The 11,531-nt window shown below is 41.7% G+C and overlaps 1 protein-coding gene across 2 annotated transcripts in view; it reads left to right on the top strand.

Moving 5' to 3' along the window:
- Window positions 1-5,026: 5,026 nt before the first annotated feature.
- The window catches only part of MYO7B (myosin VIIB), a 55,854-nt gene continuing 49,349 nt past the window's right edge, over window positions 5,027-11,531 (top strand). For both annotated transcript variants that reach the window (XM_076341649.1, XM_076341650.1), the window contains exons 1-4: window positions 5,027-5,144; window positions 8,329-8,371; window positions 9,715-9,828; window positions 10,456-10,608. In XM_076341649.1, the coding sequence (XP_076197764.1) occupies window positions 8,354-8,371; window positions 9,715-9,828; window positions 10,456-10,608 (285 nt within the window). In that variant the 5' untranslated portion in view covers window positions 5,027-5,144; window positions 8,329-8,353. The remainder of the gene's footprint in view (window positions 5,145-8,328; window positions 8,372-9,714; window positions 9,829-10,455; window positions 10,609-11,531) is intronic.

Genomic DNA, 11,531 nt, shown 5'->3' with positions numbered 1-11,531 from the left:
TCGAAAACTTTTTTTTCCTCTCCCTAAACATTTTTTTGCATTTTTTTCCTAGAAAATAGATTGATTTTAGCTTCATAACTGACATGCTGGGGAAATTGAAGGAGCCTTTGAGAAAAAAGGCTATTTTGAGCCTTGCATCAACATGGGAACTGAACAGCTGTACAGAAGTGTAAAATGGTTATTTTAATGAAGAGGTTTCCTTGTATGAGCCGTGTGGGAACTTCCAAGACACTAAAACACAGAAAATGTTACATGACTGCTTAAACCCACAGCCCAGAACTACACAAGAGTTACCAAACGTCTCCCTTCAGCCAGTCAAAGGCACGTGTGGTAAAAATGCTTCCAATACTGATAAAGGATGGGAGATCAAAGTTTCATCTACTGCCTTGAATAGAAAAGATTTTACCGTTTAAGTAATAGGTGAATTTATCTGCTCCCTACAAATCAAGTGAGCAAGAATTAATGTGAATCTCTACAAGAAGGTAGCAGAGCAAAACCAGAGTTCAGGTACACACGCGAGCTCTGGATGCTGCGATGGGAGCCAACAGTTTTTATGGTGCTGCTGGCCGAAGAGGGGACCCAAGGCTAGCCATGGAAACTGAGGACTAGTTGTCTTGAAGAATTTAGATCTGACTGTCCTAGCTGAAGCTGCGGTTCAATCTAGTTCATGTGTGGGTGGTTCCTCCAGATTTAGCCTTCAGAATCAACTGAAAGTTAGCCCTGAACTCCCCTGTAATTGCTGACTTCTGGAGTAAACACAGGGGCAGAACGATCCCTGTCTTTTTAAGGAATTGTTGTGTTCTGGTTTAGGAACCTCTATCACTCTGAGCAGTTGCATTATTCAATTATTTGGCACGCCTACGATATGTCAGTAGTGGATTACTAGGGATGACTTCTGTCACTGATGTGTCATTTTAAAATGGAAAGCCTAATAAATGCACGCGGTGCTGGTCTCCTGCCTCTCTTCTTCTTCTGTGACAAACAAAACATCTTCATTTTCTAAGAGGGCACAGGTTAATGTGTGACAAATAGAAAACTGTTGAGGTTTATTTGGGATATTTCTAAACAACAGTGATTTTTATAATCCTACATGCTACACTCTTTCAGGGACATCAAAATTTAGTAAGTTGAAAGCTCTGGGCAAAATCAGTCACTATTTCTTCTGTGCTAGAGGCACTTTAGAATGGATGGCAGAGAGGTCAAGCCATTCTTAACTAATGCACTCCAGCAGCAAGCACAGTTATAATGCAGGGAGTTCAGTGTACCATGTTATATACAGCTGAACTCTCTGAATTGAGTCATTACTCAACATCTTCTACAGCGTTTCACTTAGAAGAAGAAATTGGCAGTGGAATCAGATGTTTCTTGGATACAATCCTATATTCTTAGCAAAAATGCAGAAAACCCTTTTTTTTCCCTGAAAGCAGCACACATAAAACATGTAGAGAATGTCTCTCTGTTTACAGCTCTATAGGTCTTTTCCAGATAGCCCTAAAAGTCCCTTAGTGATCCTCAGGACCACGCTCTTAATGGTATCGTGTCCTTTTTTCCTGCTCCTATTTACTGCCTTTAGCTCTTTGCACTGTGTGGTTTCACTTGGATCTTCTCTGGAAGAAGCAGGCATATGTGCCAGTATGTGATGGGAGGTTCCCGGTGTTTCACTTATCTAACTTCCATAAAGAAATTTAATGGCTTTTTATAACTGACTAAATAGAAGGCAGTATAACAACTTTAATGTGACTCATTACAACACAACAAATAAAGTTCTCTGCAGACAAAGCACTAAGGCAGGAAATAACAAGTTGGGAGTAATGTAACAGAAAATAATGGACAAGGGGAAACATAAATAGAAACTAAGAATAATGTGTACCAAGGTACCTGGAAATTGTACCAAGGTGCCTAGAAAACACATAAGTCTATCACATACTAAAGTCCCAAGCAGGAGTATGATGGTAGCCTTCCTTGGAAATTAGTCATTTATAAGTAAGTGTCATGTTCTGCAGTGATGGCAAGCCACTGTCCCAAATTCCAGCTGCACTGAGGCTGCACTGATGAGAGAATAGAGAATTTCTGCATTTACTGAACGTGGAAGGAGGCATAGAGGTTCCTTCCTAACAGTTACAAATTCCCATCTTTTTGAAGCAAAACCTCCTAACCCTGAGCCTTAGTGTTATGACATCCCACATGCACCGCAAAGCAGAGGGTGCACCTGTGTCTTAAGCAACCTCACCTCAGCAATGCTGAATAATTGGGCATCAATTCTGACAGCTATTCTGCAGGTAACGTGTGTGTGTGCACTAGTGTGCACGCTTGGATGCACATGTCTTTGTCCCTCATGAGCCAGAATTTGGCACTTATGGGCCTGTAATATACTCTTGTAATACCATCTTGGCTGCATCCCAAAAGAAAGGATGGAGTGACACTCAGACCATAATGGGATTGCACAGTGGGGGAGAATGACCTGCCTTCTAGCAAGCATAGTAAGCAGCGCCCACTTGGCTTGTGTGAAGGTGTGTAATGACACAGATCCCAGAGCCCCACCAGTCTGCCTCTCTGTACAACATCATGAACTGGCTGGAATGAAATAAGCCTTTCCCTGAGGGACAGAATGCTCAAGACAACCAAGGAATGCACTTGGAAATCCTTTACTGGTATGTACTTCTTAGTTTGCTTTGTTCCCTGCAGTATGCCTTTCAGAGTTAACAGACATCAGTGACTTAAAGCTACAAATCTGCTTAGAGGAAGGGAAGGAGGTTAGTGTAGACAGCAGGGCTTCTGAATGAACAGTTTAAATTGCAGATTGTTATACCCAATCCACCTCCCTTCAGAAACCTCAGGAAAAAAACTAGTTTATCATAAAATGATGCTTGGCATCTAGGACTCAGTGATGCAGAAATGACAAGGCCACTTTGATTTAGCTGGAGAGGAAACATGAGAGGTCGTGCCATGTGCAAATAAAACCCTTTGATCCTGACATCAATCTCTTAATTAGGAAGCTGTCAGGAAGAAGCAGTTTTATTAACACGTGTCTATCTGGACAGACCTATTGCTCTGAACAACAGCAGGATTAAATTCACCAGGGATTATCCAATTTTAGTTTGTTGCATTTTTCAGTGCATTATTCATCAGTGTAGACCATACTACAAATTACCCCTAATTACCACTACAAATGTGTCTGTGCCCTGCACAGTCCCTCACCAAACTCTGTCTTCAGCAGTAAACAGAGTTGCTCACTCCTGGCAAGCTCCTGTCTTTCCCCATTCACACAGCTCAGTGACTTCCTAGGGTGACTGAGCTCCCCCTATTCACTCACAGGCACTTCTCTGAAGAAGCCTTTAGCAAGCCACCTGCTCATCTTTTGAGGTACATGTGCTTTGCAAAGCATCTAGGCTGCTTCCGCTTGGGATATCAAGTCTCTACTCCTTCAGCTTATGTTTTCTGGCTCTTGAGTATGTCTAGACTTAACTGTGGAAACCCGTCTCCCTTCCAATACGTATTTCAGCCATATGATGAGTCGTGCTTTTCTTTCAGACTGCTTTGAGTTCCCTATGTTTCCATCTCATACAGTTTATATACTGTACTAGGAGAGAAATACTGTACTTCTTTCTGAAATAGCACCCCCACTGGGTCTTGGTCACAAGTGTTAAAAATGTATATATTTTTAGAATGAGATTCTCTGCCCCAAAACACGCTCCATTTGGAATTTCAGCAGGTATGTTTCATTTGCTGAAGAAATATGCATGGCACTTTTTTCCCTGCAGTCTAATCACACAAAAAGCTTTGATTTTAGATATCTGCCTTGGTAGTATAAAGGTATGTACTTTGATTTATTTGCCAATATTTGACCTTCATCTAATAAAATCAGTACTTGAAATTTTGTTCATCACATACAGCATATAGACTTCTAAAAATGGTTGTATCAGAAATAAAAGTCTGCTAAAGAACTACTTTGAGGCAAAATCCTTGAGTAAGAATGATTTGCACAGTTAGAAACTTAAAGAAAGCTCTCCTCTCTGCCTTGTGGTTTTCTGCTTCTCTCTAAAAGTCTCCGAGCCCTGAAGGGCCTTTGCCCTTTAGTGTTTAATAACAGGCATGCAGAATAGGCAAGCCACCTGCTGTGTATGGTGCCCTGGAGGAAGGTTATACAGTTGGGTTAAGGTAGATGGAAAAAAACTCGTCCTCGTTGTTTGGGCTCGCCGTTAGGGTTGAAATGTGCCTGACTCCTGGGTCCTTGCTCTGGCTGGAGAAACCCTGTATCTGCCTCACTACAGGTATACTACACTGCTGTTTCTTTCCCAGACATCACATCTAGTGCTAGAATTTAACAGGGTAGGCAAGAAAGACACAGGATTACTGACAGTACATGTGGAGCAACCAGAAAGAGGGAAGTTCTTGGCCATCCTGTCCTAATCTGGAAAGAGAGAAGTGGGCAGATAGGGAGTTAACGTGCACCTAAATGCTGGAACACAGGGACAGAGTGTTTGTTGGGAGATAAATTAATGATAACAAAACCAGGAAGTTTTAAACACATGGACTAGAAATCCCAGTCCCTTTATATGCATATGTGACTATCAATTTCAGTTAAGTGTCATGAGTTTATTTTGCCTTCTGCTCTAGGTACTGTGAAACACAGTCCACACAGGACATAGGCTGATGTGCATTTTCTGACCTTGCAGAAAGAGCTGTGGAAAACCAAGGGGAGAGGTGAGCGATGAGGGCCTGATTTTCCTCTTATCTAACAGTGTGACTCCAAGACAACCCCAGGGAAGTCCGTGGTGTTGGAGCAGCATAAGACCAGATGCTAAAGGGTTTTCTTCTGGGTGTGCTTTCCAGAAATCTGAAAGGATTCGGGCACAGTGGAGAGATTGAAGTTTAAGGTTCACCCAGTCAAGAATTAGCCTTCCTGCTTACTGGAACACCTGACTTGGAAAAGACATATATGCTGAACTGGGAGCAAAGTCCTGTAATAAATAACCGTGCTTCAGTCATTTCCTCCTTTGTGCAGCGGAGGACTGGCACTTGGTGAGAGATCCCTTAATGGCACCAGTACCAGTTTCACCTTTCTTTTCCTTCTTACTCCAATGCTTATGAAAAAGAGGGAACTAAGCTGCAGAAGCCGGACAGTGAAGATTTCTTCTGGAGAGGTAATTTCCCATCCTGTAGGGTACAGTTTTGTTTACAGTGCTGCATTACTTTGGACAGAAAAGCAACAGAGAGAGCCAGGTGTTGTCGGAAAGCAGCCATTCAAGCAGGTGGGGGACTGGCCACTTATGACTTAACTGGGAATAAGCATTTTAAATGTTGAAACTGTGTATCCTGGGATTATACAGGATCTCCTCCCTACATGTCCATTCTTGGCTGCTATCTTAGACTGGATCTGGAGCTAGCTATACCTTTGATGTGATGCAGTATGGCTGTGCTTCATGTTTGCACGTACCACTCTCTGTTCTGGGTAGACATTTCTGCTCTGTTGCAGTATTCTGGTTTCTGGCACAGGTGAAAAAGTATCTGTCAGTTGTGAGTCACTGTGGCTGACTGTGGCCCATCTTTGGCCTATGTTTGCTAAGTACCATGCTTCTGTACCACCTCGCATCGCTCATAGGAACAGGTCATCACATTCTTGAAGTTAATACGCAGATCCAATTCCTGAGTCCTGAATAAGAACATGAGGACTTCGCCATAAGAATAACTGATGATGAAAGACAGAAGTTCCTGCTTGAGACTGTAAAAAAACAACAAAAAAAACCAAGCAGACAGAAAGTACACATTCATGTTGCATTGCTAAATTTTCGTAGATGTTGTGCTACAAAATTGAGAATTGTCTTAGTTACAGATGAGCTCTGGAGGTTGCCCTAGTCTCACAGGGAAAATCAATTCTTAATATAGTGAGCAGGTGTTGTGTTGGGGACACAGCCCTTGCAGTTTCTCCATGTGCCAGGTTTTGTTAAGTGTGACATTCCATTTCTCTTCTTGTTATTGGGTCACCTATGTGAAAATTACATTTAAAATTCCTGCTTTAAAATGTGTGTTAGCATCGGACCTCTACACCAGCAGTCTGTCATCTCTTGAAGTTTCTGTTTATTTTTCACTTTGGGATCACAATACATTTTGTAATTTTAATAATTAGTTATTTTCAGCATATCTTATGATGACTTTAAAGTGGTAAATCATTCTGGGCTTGCTTAGAAACCCTCTTCAATCCATGCTACTGTATAGCCCTTTATAGCCACAAATAGGGCACAAAGATCTTGTAGCTTCGCAAGCACTTCCTAGTTTCCATTTGGCTACCCTAGTAGCCCTCCTTATGGTTAGGACACTGGTGTAACCCACAACCGTGGCAGCATCTTGCATACAGGAGTATAATTGCTCCTTCCATTTAGTCTGAAAAAAAGGTTGTTTATGCACCCATCGATTTTAAATAAGACCATGATTTATGGAAGCTATTTACACCTTCCCAAATAACATGGATAAAAAAAAGTGGGCAGCTATAGGAAAGCGAGTGATTGATAAAATGAATCCTAATTCTCTTACTGCAATGTTTTCTTCTAACATTGAAGTTTATTAAAACAAGAGGAAGAAAACAGTGGTATCCTCAAGGTATCTACCTTCTACATAGGTAGAAAATGGAACTTTCAACTCAGTTAATTTCTGGTTTTCTTGTTTTGCGCAAACTTTCCAGAGAACCTGTCCAAAACCTAGACAAGTATAATTTAGGGCCAGAATAAAATAACTTCTCAAAAGGCTATGAGAAAATAAGAAATTTGCATTTGAGTGTCAAGATAAAACTGGAGCAGGTATCTCTCTTCTTCATGGGGGGTGTTCTGAGAGGTCAGGGACTTGCCTGGAATAAGTGCCAAAGATCAATTTCTGGTCCTGTAGTGTCCCCTCATCTTCTTGTAAAGTAGTTTCCAAGCGGTTTGCTGTCAAACAGGAGTGTACAGAAGGGATGCAGATGATTCAATATGTCCTCATTGAACATGAGTTGTAAAATCTGTTTGAGATAAAATGCTAAGAAAACATCATTGATAATAGATCATAAAAGGGTAAAAATAGAATTAATTTTTGGTCCAAGGTTAGCATTTTATGGAGCATTTTGCTTACTGCAAGCGTTTCATTCTTATTATCAACTTTGAGCTAAGCCTTTTCTCTGGGTGTGCTGGAACAATGGGGAGAGCAAGAGATCCTTTAGAGAAATGGAGGGAGCAGAATGGATCACACAGCTGTGAGAAGTCTGTGAATATGAGGCTGTAGAGACCTGGGCTAATAACTGATGTCTGCTGCACACAGCAGCTACTGAATCACAAGTTACTCAACAGCCTTAACATGCAGGGATCACTCCTGCTAGTAGGAAGAGATAACAAGGAAAAAACCCTGTCTGGAACTCTGGAAACATTTAAAGGGAACTTTGCAGAGTCTTTGCCTGTCATTTCCCACATTAAAAGGCATACAGCAGCCTTCCCGCTGTAGCAAGAGTGGGAGCCAGTAAATCACACCTAGTCCTAGAATCACTCCCAAAATCCAGTTGCAGTAGCCTATGGGACAGGAAGCGGCTTTTGAAGACTTTGGTTCCTTGGTTGTTCCAAGGATCACAGCCTAAACAGCATCATCCCTTAATCAAAGTACTGGTGTAGATTTCTGGCCACCAGTCTTTTCACTATTATGTTCTTGACAGTGAGCTCCTAATTTTATTGTTCCTTCCTATTCCTTGTTTTGCTGCTCATGCCTTCATTGCAAGCCCTCCCATTCCAGCCAAGAAAGGTGAACTCTAGACCTCGATTTCTATATGGTGGTAGGTTCAAGCTGTGAGAGTCTGAGGAAACTGAACAGCTCAGGAAAGTATGAATTACATCTGTGTCACTGGGCTAGCCACTCACAGGAACTGAACTGCTGGGTCAATGGATCAGCCAAAGGTAATTCTATTATGCATCAAATTACATTGCATTGTGGGGTCTTTTTATTTGTGAGCCAAACTTGAAGTTCAGCCAATAAATGTGCCTAACATTTGATTGAGGGAACTATTGGGTATGAAAATGTGCACAGTGACCTCTTCAGGGTTGAGAGCATCTCTGGGGTTACGTGGTAGAACTCAGAGCAGACCACCACTCCAGTGCTGCAGGTTCTTTGGTTTGGGTAGATGGTTTCATTGCTTCTACATTGGGTGTAGCTTATTAATAATCTCTTCCACTTTAACAAAATCCATGAACAGAATTATTTTAAGGCATTTTGCTGTTATTTTTTACAAGGAAACATCTCAAGGAAACCCCACTGTCTGTTCTGATCAAAGCCTGAGCCCTTTTCTGGCCTAATGCTATGTTCTTGGCACTGCAGGTTACATACAGTGATCTGAAACATAATGGTGGTTTTCAGAAAGGTAAGTCCTATTCTTTGCTGTGATTTACTGATTAGCCTGAGGCCCAAAGAGGAGAAAACTACCTTAACATCATGGTTCAACTCAAAGTAGCAATAACCCAGTATCAACAAGGTATAAAATAATATCAATCTAGACTAGAGATGCAGAGGTGTCTTGCCTAGCCTGGCTGTGCTCATGCTGAGCTGGTGACCTCTGTCACAAGGTGTGGCACTGAAACTGCACACATTACCTCTGGTGTTTTATTCAACGCAAATGAGAGCTGTTAGTCTGTAACATTCTTCATAACCTCATGCAATGTTATAGATGCTTTACACTACAGTTGTTTGGTTTTAAATGTAAGCCCATAAAGTATTTTGAGAGGAAAAAGAAATAATTTTTCAGTAAAAACCTTGAAACTTTGACAATAAATGCTACAGTATGTAACAAAAGTCGTATACGACAAGACACTCAGCTAGAAAACCAGTTCATAGCCATTGAAGATCTGACCTATAGCTTTGTTCAGTTTTCATTCCAGCCATTACACTAAAGTTTTCTGTTTCAATCTGTATTAGTACCTGGAGCAAGAGAAGATATTCCTGGGGGCTTGGAGTAGGGGAGTATAATCAGGACAGTAGCGCAGGTGACACCAGGATGCTGCTCATTCCTAGGAAAGGGCAGCCATAGCTCATACCTTCCTCCAGTGACAGCAGAGCAGTTCTTGCTTGCTTGCTCTGCAGAGAGGCAGGATGTTGCCATGCCTCTACAAATGTGAAGAGAGGAGCTGGGCTGAATAAAAAATGCTTTTTTTTCCAAAGAGAAATCATGGATGCGCTCACACTTCTAAATGATTTCAGCTATAGCAGAAAGAATATATATCTAAAAGCTCTTGCAACAGAGCCCTCTACATTTCCAGGCATCTAGTCTGTACATCTGTTTGTTTTTCTTTTTCCTGTAATGTCTATGTTTTCAAGCATCTCTTCTGAAAGAATACCATAGCTAATGTGAAGCTGCCAAGGCACTTTACTAGCATTCACTGTGCCCCCCAACCAATCTCTGGGAGGTAGTGGAGCTGAGTAATTGCTGTCCTTGTAAAAGGTGTTACTTCATTTCCTTTTGTGAGACAGCTGGGTTTGATGACTTGTCCAAAGTCATGTTCCAGGTCAGCTGTGGAGCTGGGAGTAGAACCAGAGGTCCCGATACTATAACCATTAGACTGTACTGCCTGCAAGCAGTAAGAACTTGCCCAGTTAAACACTGCTAAAGAAATCAAATCACTAAAAAAAGAAGAACAAGAGATGTATGCCTGTGGGCTACATGGCATCAAGTATGTCACTGTACTTGACGATAGCTTTTCTTCTCCTCAGGGTGATCATGTGTGGCTGGACACTCAGCCAAACAGTGAATTTAATGTCCCTATCGGGGCAGTTGTGAAGGACTCTGACTCAGGACGGATCTTGCTGGAGGATGATGAAGGCAAGGTGGGCTACGCTATAATTTCCTGTAAAAGATGAACATAAAATTTAAAAGTACAAAGTACAGAAGAATGACCCCTATTGGGTCAGACCAAAGCTCCATCTAGCCAAATGGTCTGACTTTGATAAAGTCTGGTAGGATATACTGAAAAAAAGAATATAAAAATAAGGCAAGTATAGGGTGATACCCTAGTATCCCCAGGTCCCAGCACTATGAAGATTTAGAGCTTCCTAAGCTAGAGTTTATATCTACGTAGTTAAGAAAAGGAAATGGATGGGCTCCAATCCCTAAATTTGGTGGAGCTTTATGTGAAATCATCTAAAGTCAGTTGGGGTTTCATCCCTACCTCATACAATGTGGTGGCTGTGATGACCTGACAGACCTGTGCTCTGAACAGTGCTAAATTTGGTGATGTCCAGAACCCACCTGAATGGCTTCATCCAGTGTTTTAAATCATCTGGTTCCAGGGAGCAGCAAACCAGTTAATTTCTGTAGTTCGGTCAACTGTTTCTTAGAATATGCTGGTTTGAGCATGGATTATACTGAAGCTCACTCTGGTCTGACATGGCTCTCTTTTGTTTGCCTCTGAGCAACAGCATAACACATTAAAGCTGATGCCTTGCCTTTTTCAGGAACACTGGATCACAGCTCGGAACATGCACATGGTGCACCTGATGCACCCCTCCTCTGTCCAGGGGGTGGAAGACATGATCAGCCTTGGGGATCTCAATGAAGCAGGCATGGTGCACAACCTCCTCATCCGCCACCAGGAGCACAAAATCTATGTGAGTGCCAAGGTCACCAGGCATAGTACTTTCAGGAACGACCTCTACTGCACATTTAGTGGAGCGACCTGAGCAGCCTGCAAGCCTTTCATACATGGGGCCCTCTGCTTTCTTTACTGATTGAGGGCGCCAAGGAGACACAACATAGTTTTTCTTTTCTTTCATTCGAGTACTTTGGCTGTGAAGAAGAGAGCTAATAGCAGTCTCTGAAATCACAGAGATATGCATAGGTAGTGACCCTGCTTACTTTCTCCTAGAGTGATCATTTCCACCAGTGACTGACTGACAGCTAAATCCAGCCCATGTTACAGCTTAGTGCTGCTGTTACATGCAGCTGTGACACAGGATCAATCTAACTACTACACAGTGACATAATTTGGATTGTCCTCCAGTCCAAGTCAATGTTTACTTGATTTTGATGTAATAAAATAGATAAAGAATAAATCTGGATATTTAGGACACCTGGTTTCATTTCTTGTCCATTACAGGTTTTATCTGTGACTGAGCAAGTTGGCATTTTTAGTTTCTTTGTTTCTTAGTTCTCAGTTTGTAATATGTTAATAACATTCAGGTTTCCCATGCTTTGCCTCCCATGTTATATACACTATAGGAGAGGAGCTGCCTCTTACAACACAGATGTGGTGATGTTTGGTGTAAATAAGGACTGATTTTAGAGATGCTGCAGTTATAACTACCAAGATGTGTGTATAGACCTGTTATATTAGACTCTAGCAGTCTGCAGTTGTCTTATGTAGAAGTTCTTGAACAATATTATTGCCTTGCATTTCCACAGCCTTCAACAGTCTCCTTCATTTCAATGGTGCTGTTGTTTACAAATGTTACTACATGACTGTATGAATAACACAACCATAACTTTGCCCGTTAGCAAAGTTCAGCTACATCTGCACTAGAACACAAAAGCA

The sequence above is a fragment of the Aptenodytes patagonicus genome, chromosome 6, assembly GCF_965638725.1.
Source record: "Aptenodytes patagonicus chromosome 6, bAptPat1.pri.cur, whole genome shotgun sequence".
Taxonomy (NCBI): domain Eukaryota; kingdom Metazoa; phylum Chordata; class Aves; order Sphenisciformes; family Spheniscidae; genus Aptenodytes; species Aptenodytes patagonicus.
This window is presented reverse-complemented; position numbering and strand designations above follow the sequence as displayed.